This window comes from Carassius auratus, unplaced genomic scaffold (assembly GCF_003368295.1).
Source record: "Carassius auratus strain Wakin unplaced genomic scaffold, ASM336829v1 scaf_tig00018063, whole genome shotgun sequence".
Classification (NCBI taxonomy): domain Eukaryota; kingdom Metazoa; phylum Chordata; class Actinopteri; order Cypriniformes; family Cyprinidae; genus Carassius; species Carassius auratus.
The window spans coordinates 417,300-432,473 of record NW_020524844.1 but is presented as its reverse complement, the minus strand read 5'-3'; the positions used below and the strand labels follow the sequence as shown (position 1 = coordinate 432,473).

The window sequence follows — 15,174 nt, the reverse complement described above, 5'->3', positions numbered from 1 at the left end:
GTTGTCATACAAACTAGTTTCTGCACTGCTGTTAAAAAATCTCTTTAAATAAGCAAGTTATAATATCCCCAAAATTTTGTGAAGGTAAAGATTGTACTTTGAAGTACAGCAAAAAGATTAGATCTTCAATTTGTCAATAAACCTAAAACAAAAATAAAAAAGCAGAAAACATAAATATGTGTTTTTGAACTGAAGAAATCCTATATATATATATATATATATATATATATATATATATATATATATATATATATATATATATATATATATATATATATATATATATATATATATAATTTTTTTTTTTTTTTTTTTTTTTTTTGCAGTAGCAGCACTGAATGATTCCAGCATTAAATGAAATCTTTTTAGATATTCCAGTATAATAATAATCCATAAGTAAAACTCCTTATTAACATAGCTAAACCCCCATTACATAGTACAACTACTTGACATATATTTTGAAAATACATTTGAAATGGTGACATCCCAATCATAGGCCCTCACTTTTAATTGATTGTCATAAAAAAGACATTAAAAGAAATAAAAATGAAATGGAAAAAGTCAATTTCTGCTTTGTTCCTCATGTTGATCATCCTGAGAGGGGGCTGCTTTCCGCTTGGTTCTTCGTGTTTTCTCCTTGGTGAAACAAGCATTCAACTCCTGTGTAGGCTTCATAGGCCAACTTATATAAAAAATAAAAATAAAATTATAGTCTATAATACATCTAATTGTACATACACTTTGTCTTAAAATATTGATTATTTGGCTGTGGCTAACCAGCATTTCTATCTTTAAACAAGTAGCTATCATTTGATTGTATGATACAGATGGCATGCTGATGAAAAGAATGCTGTCATGGCATGATGTACACAGATAAACTTTACACACTAGTTTACAACACAAGTCTGACAAATTGTCCCATTGACCTCCCTGGAATTCAAAATATTCCAAACATCCATATATTTGTTTTGCCTGATACATTTGAATATTTATTTAAATAATATATGTGATTGCATATATTGCAAGATATATTAAATCTTTATTTTTATTTTTTATATTTGTATATATATGTTTTTTTTTTTTCATTTGATGTATCTCACCGTGCATGGAGCGGGAGCTTCAGTCTGGGCTGTTTCTTACAGTCTTGTACAGTGTCTGGTAAAGGGATGCCACTGGTCTCTGGAAGAAGCAGGCACAGGGCTGCACCGATGATCGGCCCACTGCTGTAACAGATCATTGCTGGTAGAGGGATCCCTCCGTCGGGGGTCACCACAGCATTTATAATACAGGCCGCTCGGTAACAAAGACTAACCAGGCCGACACACTTCTGCCTGCATAGTGTAAAATATTGTGTTAGTGAGAAAGAGATCTAACAGAAATCTCTCTTAGACCATGATCTGTCTTGTGATAAATGGGATAAGCTCAGATTTAGAGAAAACAAAGTGTGATAATATCATATCAAGTAACTTTTCTACCAACTCAGTTTCAGTGTTGGTGTAAAATTGTGTGCAACAACTACTTATCAGTACATTCAGATTAAGTGTGGGAACATTGCATCACGCATTGTCTATTACTGTACTGTTAGCTTACATACTTAGTACTGCAACTGCACACAATGTTATGTAACAGTAAGTGTTTTATCATCTCTACAATGATCCAGCATATTTATTGTCTACCTGCACGAATGTATTCCACTGTGGATCAATAATGCGCATACATTTTAAAATATTTTTTGAAAAGTGAGTTGTGATATACTTTTTGAAATGTTAAAATTACTCCGTGTTACACTTGATTTCACACAAACAAAGATGCTTTCTAGTCATCTGACCCTGCACATTTTATGACTGACAGATCAACACGGTTGAACTCTAAGGTGTGTTTTGAACTTGGAGACTAGTTATCTAATTATCTGACTAATAATGTGTTTTATCAGGTAGGCCTGTTTGGAGACTGTGTACCGTATTACAGTTGGGAACAGCTCAATCCCATAGAGCATGGAGACACAGTAGGTGTACTGCATACACAGCTTGCCCATCAGTGCCAGGGTCATAACAAGAGCAGGCACGTCTGTTTGGAAAGAGAGAAGATTACAAACCATTAGTTGTTAGAGAGATATTCTTCAAATGAAAATACACCTATGTAACTCACATCTAAACAATATCAGACCATGATCAATCATGTGCTCAGGTACTGTATTTCAATGACTGTGTCCCTCACCGCAGAACTTGGAAACAAGGAGGGACAACATACAGGAAATTCCACTGAGGAACAGCGACCCCATGCAGAACGGCCTGCGGCCCCAACGCTTCAACAGAAATGGAAGCAGTAAAGAGGGAGCCTCTGAAAGCCCAGAGAAAAACTGAGCCAGATAGATATTTACACCGAAACTTCCCACACTGAAACAGATCCCATAATAGGTGAGAGCAGATGCAAAACTGTACAAAAAAAAAAAAAGACACATTAAAACAATATTTTTTCGGTAGGTCCATATAAGCAGCAAACTGTTTAGATAAAATATATATATATATATATATATATATATATATATATATATATATATATATATATATAAAAATTTGTTCAGATATTGCCAATAGATACAGAGGAAATAAGTGTCTCTGACTTGAGAAAACGAGCTTGTTATATATATGAAGAGTTCAGATGCAAAAGCCTCTAAGTGCCATCTGAAATTTTCATCTAAGATTAGGATTTTTATCAGGCTCCTATTTATGTTCAGTTTTTTCACTTTAATAGCCTGGAAAAGGACCTGCACATTGCCATTAAAGTTATATATATATATATATATATATATATATATGTATATATATATATATATATATATATATATATATATATATATGTATATATATATATATATATATATATATATATATATATATATATATATATATATTAAACAGACCCTCTAAGTTACATCATTCAGACAAGCTATTTACTTTGAGCTTTGAAAACTCAAGTAATACATTCCTTAAAGGGGGGGTGAAATGCTCGTTTTCACTCAATCTCCTGTTAATCTTGAGTACCTATAGAGTAGTACTGCATCCTTCACATGTGCAAATCCGGCGTCAAACTGGGCCTTGTTTGTAAAACAAGCATCTTCGAAATGCAGGGAACAAACAAAAACACTTGCACAACTCTGTCGATACTCTGTAAAAATAAACTCCATCCACTGGTCCCTTAATGTTTTTTTTTTTTGGTAATCTGTGCAGGGTTGTCTTGCCCTCACAACCAAAAACACACTCCTTTTGTGACATTTCGCGACTCTCTCGCTCTGATCAGTGAATGTCTCTACTCTGCTCTACGGGAGCGCGCGCTCTTCCAGCAGACGTGCCTTAGGACCCATATAAGGAAATTCCGCTCCATCTAACGTCACACAGAGCCATACTCGAAAAAAACTTTACGAAACTTGTGACAAACCAGAAGGAGTATTTTTGGAACAACTCACAACTTATTTTTTTAAACTTTGTCCATGTTTAGCATGGGAATCCAACTCTTTAACAGTGTAAAAAACTCAGTATGCATGAAATAGCATTTCACCCCCCCTTTAAGGTGCAACCTCCCTTTGTGTCACATACTTAATATCCTCAAAATCTATATATATATATATATATATATATATATATATATATATATATATATATATATATATATACATACATATAAAAAACTTGTTAAACTTCCCTACCCAATGTAACTCATGATAAACAGACGAAGGAGTATAGTGGGTGATGTAAAGGTAGCAAAATTAGACTCCGTTTTAGTTGAGGTCTTCTCTGAGAGTGGCTTCTGGATCTCATTGTCCACGGAATCCAGAAGCTGTTAATGAAGGAATCTACAATTTAAGTTAGCACAAAGCATGGTGAAATGGCATGTCTCTCCACTTTCCACAAACATTTGAGCAATTCTAGAGTATGATTTTGCGTCTTACAAGACCCAAGTAGTCCCTGTCCTCAGGACTTCTGCTCTGATAGCCCTCTAGTGTTTTCATCCTCTTATTTAGAAGCAGCCATCTGGGCGATTCTGGAAGAAAGCTAATTATTGCAAGAAAAATAAATAAGTAAATCAATCAATCAATAAAAAAAAAAAAAAAAACATACTTAATCATGCATTGAAAATTGTCTTTGTTCCTCTTACAAATAAAGAGGTAGAAAGAGGATCTGAGGGATGCCCAGTGCCAGATGAAACTGCATCCAACCACTGACTAAGAAAGCTATGGCAGGCAATCCCATCATTCCCAGACTGAAGATGAAGGAAAACTGGGTGGGTGGCCATATACGATATTTGGGCAGGCTCCATTCAACACCTGCGAATTCAGAAGCACTTTTAAATTAATTTATTATGATTATAAACTAATTTGTTACATTCTAAAATGAATCTTTGTTGTGTGTGTGTGTGCATATATATATATATATATATATATATATAAAATAAAAATAAATGTATGCATTTAGCAGACGCTTTTATCCAAAGCGACTTACAGTGCATTCAGACTATCAATTTTTACATATATATATATATATATATATATATATATATATATATATATATATACACACACACACACACACACCGTTTTTTTCGGACTATAAGTCGCACCTGAGTATAAGTCGCATCAGTCCAAAAATACGTCATGACGAGGAAAAAACAACATAAGTCACATATATTTAGAACCAAGCACCAAGAGAAAACATTACCGTCTACAGGGCGCTATATGCTGCTTAGTGTAGACAACAGGAGCACTGACAGTCCGGAAATATATATATATATATATATGTGTGTGTGTGTGTGTGTGTGTGTGCTCTACGTATAAGAAAACAACTGCCTTGCTACTAAAATAGTTTATTAGTTGTTTTTAGTTTTAATACAGAACAAGAAGACACGCATAATCGTAACTGTACCTAAACTGTAGGAGCAGATGTGGATGGCACAGCAGGCTGCTCCACTGATGCCGCGCGCAGTCAAGTACACGGGCACATACGGCAGAAATGCCACTACAAGAGTAGCAACTGCGTGGACCGCTGAGCAGCAGACCAGAAGGAATTTCTTCCCATACCTTTTCAGAGGATGAAGATATAGCTATTACTCTTTAGTCGCAAAAAAAAGTCTGACGTCGAAAACAGAAAAGGGGAAGTATAGGCTACAAACTTGTCAGATACAGCGCCACTGAACACCGAGCCGACCAGTAAACCGGTCATGTACGTCGCTTGCCCGTGAGCAAAACGATTCGCCTCGTGACACTCGAGGCTCTGCTGAGAAATAGAAACAGTGTGTAATGCACTGAATATGTGGTGGGCTTTAAATAGACTATATGTTGTGCAATATTTGTTACTCACAGTGAGTTCGCTGTGATTGCCCGTCCAACTTGTTGAGCTGTTGAAACTGAAAATATTAGTGTCCACTGTTTGGTTCATAGATTTGCTCGCTATATTCTCACTGCAAGGCAGAATGTGTAACGTAAAGATATCCACGAAAAATGTAAAGGCTGTGAAAAAGGTCGGCAAAGAAAGGATTAAATAGACATGTCTTTGTAATGGACCAACAAACTGACGAAATGCGCCGTCCGTCTTCATTTCGCCTGCTAGGTTTTAAGTTGTGGACTATCCCTACGTAAACTTGTGCTAAGAAGGAGCACTGATCTTTCACTGAGGTTTAAATTTTTTTACGTGTTTCTGCCATCACGTCTGGGACTTTTGAAGACGTCTTCTCTCCACCGTCAGTCTGTCTTCGTGTAAATATTGTTGGTTTGGACTCCTGGAGTTCGAGTCTGACACTGGTGACGCGAAGGAGTCAAAGCAGCCACTGTCACACTTCGCCTACTAGTTTACCAGAGGGCGAATTAGGCTACATTTTCAAAAAGTATTCTGCAGCCGAAGTTAAATAAAACAATATAATAAAAAATACTCGCTGTCCGCTTGATTCACATTTTACGTCAAAACATACATAGGCTATATGTACAATACATGGTATTTTGTTTGAAGTGTCATTGCACCACGTAATAAATGAACATACTGGGTCCAGAGGAAAACCTGACAAAATTAGGTAAAAGTAGTCTACATTATATTACATTAATTATTACATTACATTATATTTGAATATGATTTCTGTAGGTTGTTTACCTCACAAGGTGTTAAATAGTATTAGCATTCAGAGAAATTCATTGCATTACAGGAAATATAATGATTCTACAGATGAATCACAGATCAAAAGTCAACCACAAATCCTGCATTTAGTTAGCAAATCATCACCTACTTGCTAGTGAGTGGGTGCATATACTGTAAATAAATGGCTTACACTGCTGGTCAATAGTTGGGGATCAGTATAAGATTTTGAATGTGTTTTAAAGAAGTCTGTTACATTTATTTGACCAAAAATGCTGAAAAATAGTAATATTGTAAAATATTATTAAATATATTTTATATTATAAAAAATATTATTACCATTTAAAATATTTCATGCAAATTACCTTCTGCCCGTATGCAAAATCTAATAATAAATTCTTGACTCCATTTGGAGGTTGTTTGGTTTGGTCTGAGCACTTAAGTGAATGCTGGAGGAAGATCGGTCAGTGTGGAGTGTGTTTATATCTTTTATTCTTAGATTTATCTTTGATATTTGATGTCTTTGTATTGATTTGATTTGATTTGATTTGAGATCTCTGAATTGTGTAATTGGCATAATACTGTACATATTTACCTGGCTGATGATTATAAATTGTTACATTTGTACTCTGAAATTATTTTCTCATGTAGATTAAGTGAAGGCATGTTTCCACAAATCTGCATCCAGTCACATACTAGATCTCAGGTTAGATGGAGCATGGGGCACATCAGGTGAGATATCGACTTTAATTAAGTTGTTAAGCAGTTGCATTAACTAGGGGGGCTATATACTACTAGTATTTATACTAGTGAGCATGTTCGGCATACTTCATATATAGCCATAACCTCTGGTTATTGTCTTATCTTTATTCAAGTTATATTGTTAGATTAACTATTGAGAGCTAGATAAAACACAATTGAAGTATTAGCATTTCATATAGACCTTCATATAGACCTCTGATAATTGTTTGAGCTTTAACTCAAAAGTTGTTAAAGTTGTTACATGGTGACTATAGGGACTAAACAGAACCACATCATTTTAACATATCCTTGCTGACTAAAAGCATTACTTTTCTTAAAAAATAAATAAATAAATAAAATAGGAAAATAATTACTGACCACAAACTTTTGAACGGTAGTGTATATTGTTACAAATGATTCCTATTTTGAATAAATGCAGTTCTTTTAAACTTTTCATTCATTAAAGAATCCTGAAAAAAGTATCACAGGTTCCCAAAAATACGAAGCAGTAAAACTGCTTCCAATACTGATAATAAATCAGCATATTAGAATGATTTCTGAAGGACCATGTGACACTGAAGATTAATGACGTTGAAAATTCAGCTTTGATCACAGCAATAAATTCTATTTTAAAGTATTTTAAAATAGAAAACCATTATTTTAAATTACAATAATGATTCACATATATTACTGTTGTTGTTTTTTCTGTATTTCTGAACAGATAAATGCAGCCATGATGAGCAGAGACTTCTATAAAAACATTAGGCTACAAATCTTACTGATCCCAAACGTTTGAACACCAGATAATTGTATTAGCTAAAATCACAAGAAATGCTTAAAACACAAAATGTGTCACATTTATTTGTCACATTTAACAATTAAACCATTAACACAGTCCTTAAATAAGAATAAAACAGTTATTCCATTCTATTAAGAACATTTATTCCATTCCATCCTTGTACATTGCTTTCTAGTAAACGACTCATTACTGACACCAAGTGGTATCTCTACAACATTTAATTTCTCAAAACTGCAATTGGAAAACCATTAAAAAAGAAAGAAAGAAAGAAAGAAAGAAAGAAAGAAAGACAATTTCGTCTTAATCTCCGTTTTCAGTGACACGACAAGGTTACGTGTAGGCTATAATCTTAGACGAAGACCTCCGTCCTTACATCCAATTTAAAATTACTGAGTGATTTACTAATAAGACTCTGTTCATCAGCGACCGTGACTGACATTAAATGACAAACTATTCCCGCCAAATTCGCTGCAACAAGCCCACGTGAGCTGCGCCTCTGCATCAGCACGCTCCAGGTGAAGGGTGGCCGGAGCTGCGCGCGGAATGTTTGGCTTTTCCGGTGGATATTAACGGATGGAAGATGAGTGGCCCTTAGTGATGTGTCGTTCTTGAACGATTCGTTCATTTTGAACGAATCTTTAATGTGACTCGGGAAGAACGAGTCGTCTCGGGGAGTGATTCGTTCAGTCGCGCATGCGCATTATTCTATGGGTTCTGTTCTAGTCGTAGTAATTCACCTGTCAGTCAATGCAGTCTTGAGCCGGAAAGAGAATTGATTAGTTCATAGTTCGAGTCTATCGGGTTTTTGACTCGTTCCTCAATCACGTGACAGCCCAATACATTAAACCCAATGCAGCATGAGCCGGAAAGAGAATTGATTAGTTCATAGTTCGAGTCTATCGGGTTTTTGACTCGTTCCTCAATCACGTGACAGCCCAATACATTAAACCCAATGCAGCATGAGCCGGAAAGAGAATTGATTAGTTCATAGTTCGAGTCTATCGGGTTTTTGACTCGTTCCTCAATCACGTGACAGCCCAATACGTTGAACCCAATGCAATATGAGCCGGAAAGAGAATTGATTAGTTCATCTCATGAGTCTTCGGGTCGAGTCGTTCCTTAATCACGTGACAGACCCATACGCTAAAACCATAGACACTGACAGTAAAAGAATGCAGATAATTGAATAGTTCATCTTTCGGTTCTTCGGGTTTTTCGTTCTTTTGTACTGTGAGACAACATTGGCTAGAGTAATTAGTTCATTTACAACTTTCCTTACAAAATGGGTGCGTAGTACTTATTTATTATTAGTATTATTTACTCTAGCAGCCATTCTGAAATATGTAATATCCCGCTCAAAAACACTATAACTTATCTTGGTATTAAAATATCGAGAAATCGTAGAGAAACTCTGGACCTAAATATGCTCCCGGTGACTCAGACCATCAAAACCAAATTTAATTGTTGGTCTGCCAGAGATCTATCCATATATGGCAGAGTTCTGTTAAGTAAGGCAGAAGGAATGTCAAGAGCAGCTTATATTTTCTCATCTCTAGATGTTCCAAAATCCACTTGTTCCCAATTAGATAAAATTCTCTTCAAATTTATATGGAAGAATAAGCCTGACAAGGTTAAAAGGTCTGTTCTTTCAAACCCTCTGGCTGAAGGTGGTCTGAATGTACTGACATTTACTTCATTTAACCAAATTATAAAAATCAACTGGATTAAAAGATTCCTCAAGTGTCCAAACAGTATGTGGAATATTATTCCAAACAGCTTATTTGAAACTATTGGTGGTCTTAACTTTCTATTGATATGTCCTTTTTCGGTAGGAAAACTCCCTGTGAAATTAAGCAATTTTCATAAACAAACCTTGTTATGTTGGAATCTTATCTTTAAACACAATTTCTCCCCTCACAACTGTATTCTGTGGAACAATGCATATATACTACACAAAAACAAAACACTCTTTCTGAATAATTGGTTTATAAGTAATCTGTATACAGTAAACAATCTGCTAAATACAAAAAATGATTTTTATTCTTGTGAGCACTTCATGGAAAAATATGGTATTGATACATCTCAAGAAGAATTCGAAATGGTGATTAAATCTATTCCTGTTAGTATTGTTTCTTTAGCGCAGAGCATACAGACAGATACTTCTCTATCTGTAACAGTTGATTCTCCTACTATTTCTGGCATTCCACTCACAGATAAGAGATGTAACAATACTTTTATTAGAAACATACTTGATCCTGCCAGTACTCCTATATGTAAACACCGATGGACGTTACTGGACAAGAAATTATGGAACATGATCTTCCTGCTACCTCACCAGTATATTATTGTAAATAAAATCAAAGAAGTTTTATTCAAAATTGTTCACAGATATTACCCTTCAAAAGCAAACATCTGTACTTTTTTTCCAACTGTGTGTAACTTTTGTACATTCTGTGGCTGTGAAGGAGAAACCATTGAGCATGTTTTTGTTGATTGTCCCATTGTAGCTTCCTTTTGGTCCCAATTACAAAGATTTATTTCCCAAAAGATAAAAAAGAATATTTCTCTAAGTAAATTTGAAATACTTCTTATAGTCACTGAGCCAAATTTATTAGCCAATGAAAAATACGTAATTAACTTAATTATTATTTTAGCTAAATATTATCTGCACAAAATGATTTGGCAAAGAAGCAAACCCTCCTTTTACAATTTCAGAATTACAGACCTTAAAAAATATTGGAACAGCATTGAAAATTTAAAAAAAAAGAACAACAAATTAAACAAAACAATCAAATTATTTCATTATTTTAACTTTAATGCAGACCCCTAAGTGTTTTTCAATTATGTATCTATGTGTTTTTTATTTATTTATTTTATTTTTTTTTCTATTTTATTTCAGATCTTTTCCTGTCTCTTATTTTGTTCTTGTTAAGATCAGATTTATGAAGCTGTATATTGATTCAACTTGGTTTACGTTTTAAAATTGTATTTTGACAAAATGTTAATAAAAAAAAAAAAAAAAAAAAAAAAAAAAAAAAAAATATTATTTACTCTTACAGTAACGTGATGCATTTCTGGTTTCAAATTGTTGTTTTTAATTTCTGTCATGGTGGTACTTTTCCATAACACTGAATGTGGAAATAAAGAGTTGGTTATGCTTAAAATGTTGATCTTTTTTTCTGTCTGTTTGTTTGTTTTTGTTTAGTTGTGCAGTTATTAAATCAGATTGTCTGTGTAAACCATACTTTTGTAACATATGACACTTTATAAACATTAAAAACACTGTACATACTTTTGAATAGTTGTTTATTGTTTATTACAGAAAAGCTTTGTAACAAAGAGGACAACTATTCCAAAATAAATTAAAATAATAAAAATGTAAATAATTAAAAATGAAATTAAAATTAAAAGATAATAAAGCCACAGGGTCTAATAACCTTAACAAATGAACTTTAAAAGTACAATATAAAAAAAAGAAAAACTAAATATTGCACAACAAGCTATTCACAAAATAATTTTAAACCATTTGAATAAAAAATAAATGAAAATTAAGAGATACTAAAGCTATGGAGCCTTATAACAATAACAAATTACCTTTTAAAATCACAACAACAAAAATATTGCACAACAAGCTAGTCTTTTTCTAAATAAATAAAAATAAATAAGCTTTAAAATAAATAACACACTGTGGCTATATTTTTAGGACTTGCTTTAAGGCATGTTTACATTATTAAAAAAAAAACAAGCTCCCTGACCTTGGATGGGCTGAGTCTGTGAGTTCTTCTATCTGAGATAATCTGCCCAGTTTTAGAAAAAAAAAATTCAGATGGCACGGATGTGGCCACAATGCAAAGTCTTGTCTTTGTGACTTCAGAAAGGCTTGTGTAAACTGGTGAACATCTCCTCCACCAGGCCAGAGGGTCTGATGTGCGGGGTAAGAGTGGCTCTGCAAGGTTGGCCCGCATCTCCATCATAGCATCTGAGGTCTTAGAAGAGGTAGCAGAAGGCCTCAAGCTTGCTACCCTCTTGTCAAAGTCTTCCCAAAACATGGCCCTGCACTGGCAGTGTACCAGGATCTGAAACTCCTCACTCTGAGCTGGGTTAAAACTGTTAAAGCTGAAGTTATCATAACCTTAATGTCTTTAACATTTGTCTTTAACATTAATAATTCAATTCAAAATGTTATTTGCTTTTAATGTATGTCATTATGTCCTTTTTTGGGCAATCTTCTTATACATATATTACACCAATATGTCAAGTCTGCCTAGGAAAAGCAATTATTATACCAGCAAACTCAAAATTGGAGTAAAAATGAACAAACTAGTCTATAAATACTTTTTATTGTAAGCTTGGATTATTATATTATTATATAGCCTAGTGTTTATTTACCGATAGACAGTCAAGAAGACAAATTAATCAAAATTTTATTTATAACAGGGTTTTATTTATTTATAAAATAATAACAAACCACAGATCCTCAACAAACAGTAACAAAAACACGGTGACAGAAATGTCAGAAATAGCGCATGGGGCTGTCACGTGATTAAGGAACGAGTCAAACTCGACCCGAAAGACTCATGAGATGAACTAATCAATTCTCTTTCCGGCTCGAGACCGCGTTGGTTTCGCGTATGGGGCTGTCACGTGATTAAGGAACGAGTCAAACTCGACCCGAAAGACTCATGAGATGAACTAATCAATTCTCTTTCCGGCTCGAGACCGCGTTGGTTTCGCGTATGGGGCTGTCACGTGATTAAGGAACGAGTCAAACTCGACCCGAAAGACTCATGAGATGAACTAATCAATTCTCTTTCCGGCTCAAGACCGCGTTAGTTTTGCGTATGGGGCTGTCACGTGATTAAGGAATGACTTAAACCCGAGGACTTCTTGTCAGATAAGAGGTGAGATGAGCTAATCACAGACTGAAGACCCAGGTAAAGAATGAGTATTTTTTTTCTTTATCTCATAGCATTTTATTTTTGTATTGTTTGTGGTGTGATCAACGTTTGCGTAAGTACTAGATGTGTTGAGGAGGTAGCACTTAATATTTTAATAACATTTTGCTAAAATGAACGAAATGAACGAAATGACTCGAAAAAAGATTCGTTCATTTTGCTGAACGAGACTCAAAAGTCCGAGTCGGTAAAATGATCCGAACTTCCCATCACTAGTGGCCCTTCTGCTGGCATCCGCCGTCGGATCCCTAAACCGCAGGACTTGGGTAAAAGCTGTCTTCAGTCCTGCCACAGTTTTTGTGTAGGGGAACAGCCTCGTGAGGATTTCCATTTATGTTTACTGGGGGTTTGTCCTAGAGGCATGATTAGAATTATAAATAAGTTAACAAGAACAAAACAACAGGTGAAAAAAAAAAAACAAACGAAAAAAACAGGTGGGTTACCTAAAAACGTAATATATAGTTTACAAGAAGTCAGTTTTAAGCTTACAATGAGGATTAGGTGCTTCTACACCCTTGTTAATCAGCTATCATTTCCCTCTGATTTTAAGAATAAATTATGGGTAAGCTTAGGTTTAGGGGTAGGGACTGGGTTAAGTCTGTATTTTTGGAAGTTGATCCAGGATCAACAAAAGATCACGCAGACCAGAATGTAACCAGGTGGCAGTTGCATTAACAGACACTGTGTTAAGACTGTGTCATAATAACCAATTGACCAATTTAATGACCAATTTACGGGTAGATATCAATCAGGCTCACTTTTTTGATTGAAATCGGGCCAATCTATACATTTTTGTTATACTGACTTGCATGCAACTGGCCCCTGGATGAGATCCGAGCATGTGCTATCATCAATTATCATGAGACTCTTTCAGTGTCAGTGTCAAGGTAGCCACATAAAAAGTATTCATGTTAAAACAAAGTAATACTGTTTCTTTTGACAATATAACTGCTTTAAGAGATTGCTGGATTGTTCTGCACACAATTATAATGTTCATGAAAGTTCCTATGGGTGAAAACTACACCCCGATGTGAATAACAATAATAACAATAATCAACTAGGCAATTACACATGCAACAATTATATTTGCAGACAGCACTCTGTGCTCAATATGTGCCTAAAATGTTAAATAATTAGCCCAATTAGGGATAGATAAGTTATATTTCCAAAAGTACAAACATACAATAACACTTCAAAAGTAAAAAAAAAGTTCAAAAGTTATTATTATGTTATACAGTATATTCACGGAAATTAAAATAAAAAATATTAATTACGATTAGGATTTTTTTTTTTTTTGTAGTTTTGTTTGTCACAAGTACTCATATCTGTTTTGTTTTATTTTTGTAAAGATTTCATAATTTTGTCATAATATGCTACTTTTTTTGAGATGTTGGTTATTTGCAATGGTTACAGCTATTTTTCATAATGGGATTTAAGGGTCAATTTGACTCACAAATATCATAATTCGTATAAATTCTAATAACAGTAGACTATATGGAACCCAAAAAAATATTGTTCCCATTTTTAGTTCATGTTAGATTTTTTGTTTAGCTCAATTGCGATTTAAATTATATTTTGACCACTGAATTAGGGAATGTCCACGGTTTCCATTTTAAATATCTGGTCACCTTACTGTAGAGTTAAAATAATAAAGGCTTTTATGAGTTTGTGTCCCTGAGTGATGTACGTTTTTAAAGAAAAGTTATTTAAAAAAAATAACATGAGATTTAATTTGACTGTGTGTTATTGAGAACTACCTAGTTACCCTAGATGGATGAGAAGACAATATGGACCAGATGCTAACACTAAAAATGTCTAAAATAATGAGAAATAAAATGCTCAAGTCCTTTCACTTTGGCTTGACAATATTTATGTATGTATTTAAGATGCTTTATAATGTAATATAAATGTTTCATATTTAAAAACAAATATTGAAAAAGTTTTGGTCTAGGCAAATTGCACAGATTGAGCTTTCTCAAGTCATTACCAATTCCATTAAGACATCTTACCTGAAATAATAAGCTTTAGAAAAAAGTAACTGCTGATAATTGTGCTATTGAATTGAGCTGTTTTAAAGCTACTCCCTTATTTAGATTGCTAAGACATGTCTATTCTCAGTTTGTCAAGTTAAAGTTAGTACAGCAATAGTAACTTACCTGGGTCTTGTCAGGTTAAAAACTGCAAATAGGCCTATACGTATAGCCAATACAATTGTGTTTAAGCAATATTAAATCTCCCCTTGCTACTAATAGAGTAAATGTCCTCCTGTTGAAATCTATTAAACACCCCTGATTCAGTTGCTCTGCAACCATCAACATCAGTGATCGCTCTGTCTGAGGACTAAGCGTGTTTCATCCAAAGACAGATTTAAATGCGTAAGAGATCACATGTCTACTGTACATGTCTGCAGCTTATTTGCATCACTGGCCAAAAGCCCACATGTTCTGACATTTGGAGATGTGCTAAAATGCAGTTTATGTGCTGAAGTGCAATTATTGGTAATATATATTAAAATCTCACTGTTTCATACTCTGGCCATTCATTGCAATTTCACAGGTTT

The 15,174-nt window shown here is 34.2% G+C and overlaps 1 protein-coding gene across 2 annotated transcripts; it reads right to left on the bottom strand.

The window, feature by feature from the left end:
* Nucleotides 1-527: 527 nt before the first annotated feature.
* On the bottom strand, nt 528-5,901 carry LOC113075934 (solute carrier family 22 member 8-like). Of its 2 annotated transcripts, none has more exons than XM_026248583.1 (10): nt 5,355-5,901; nt 5,167-5,270; nt 4,920-5,074; nt 4,156-4,324; nt 3,950-4,052; nt 3,707-3,837; nt 2,218-2,435; nt 1,959-2,067; nt 1,101-1,331; nt 528-682 (listed from the first exon to the last, which is right to left on the bottom strand). In XM_026248583.1, exons 1-10 carry the CDS (start codon nt 5,589-5,591, stop codon nt 562-564), a joined length of 1,578 nt encoding a protein of 525 aa, XP_026104368.1. In that variant the 5' UTR covers nt 5,592-5,901; the 3' UTR covers nt 528-561. The 2 variants fall into 2 exon arrangements, with proteins under 2 accessions (XP_026104368.1, XP_026104369.1); XM_026248584.1 differs by having other exon boundaries at nt 5,167-5,267; nt 5,355-5,900.
* Nucleotides 5,902-15,174: the final 9,273 nt, after the last annotated feature.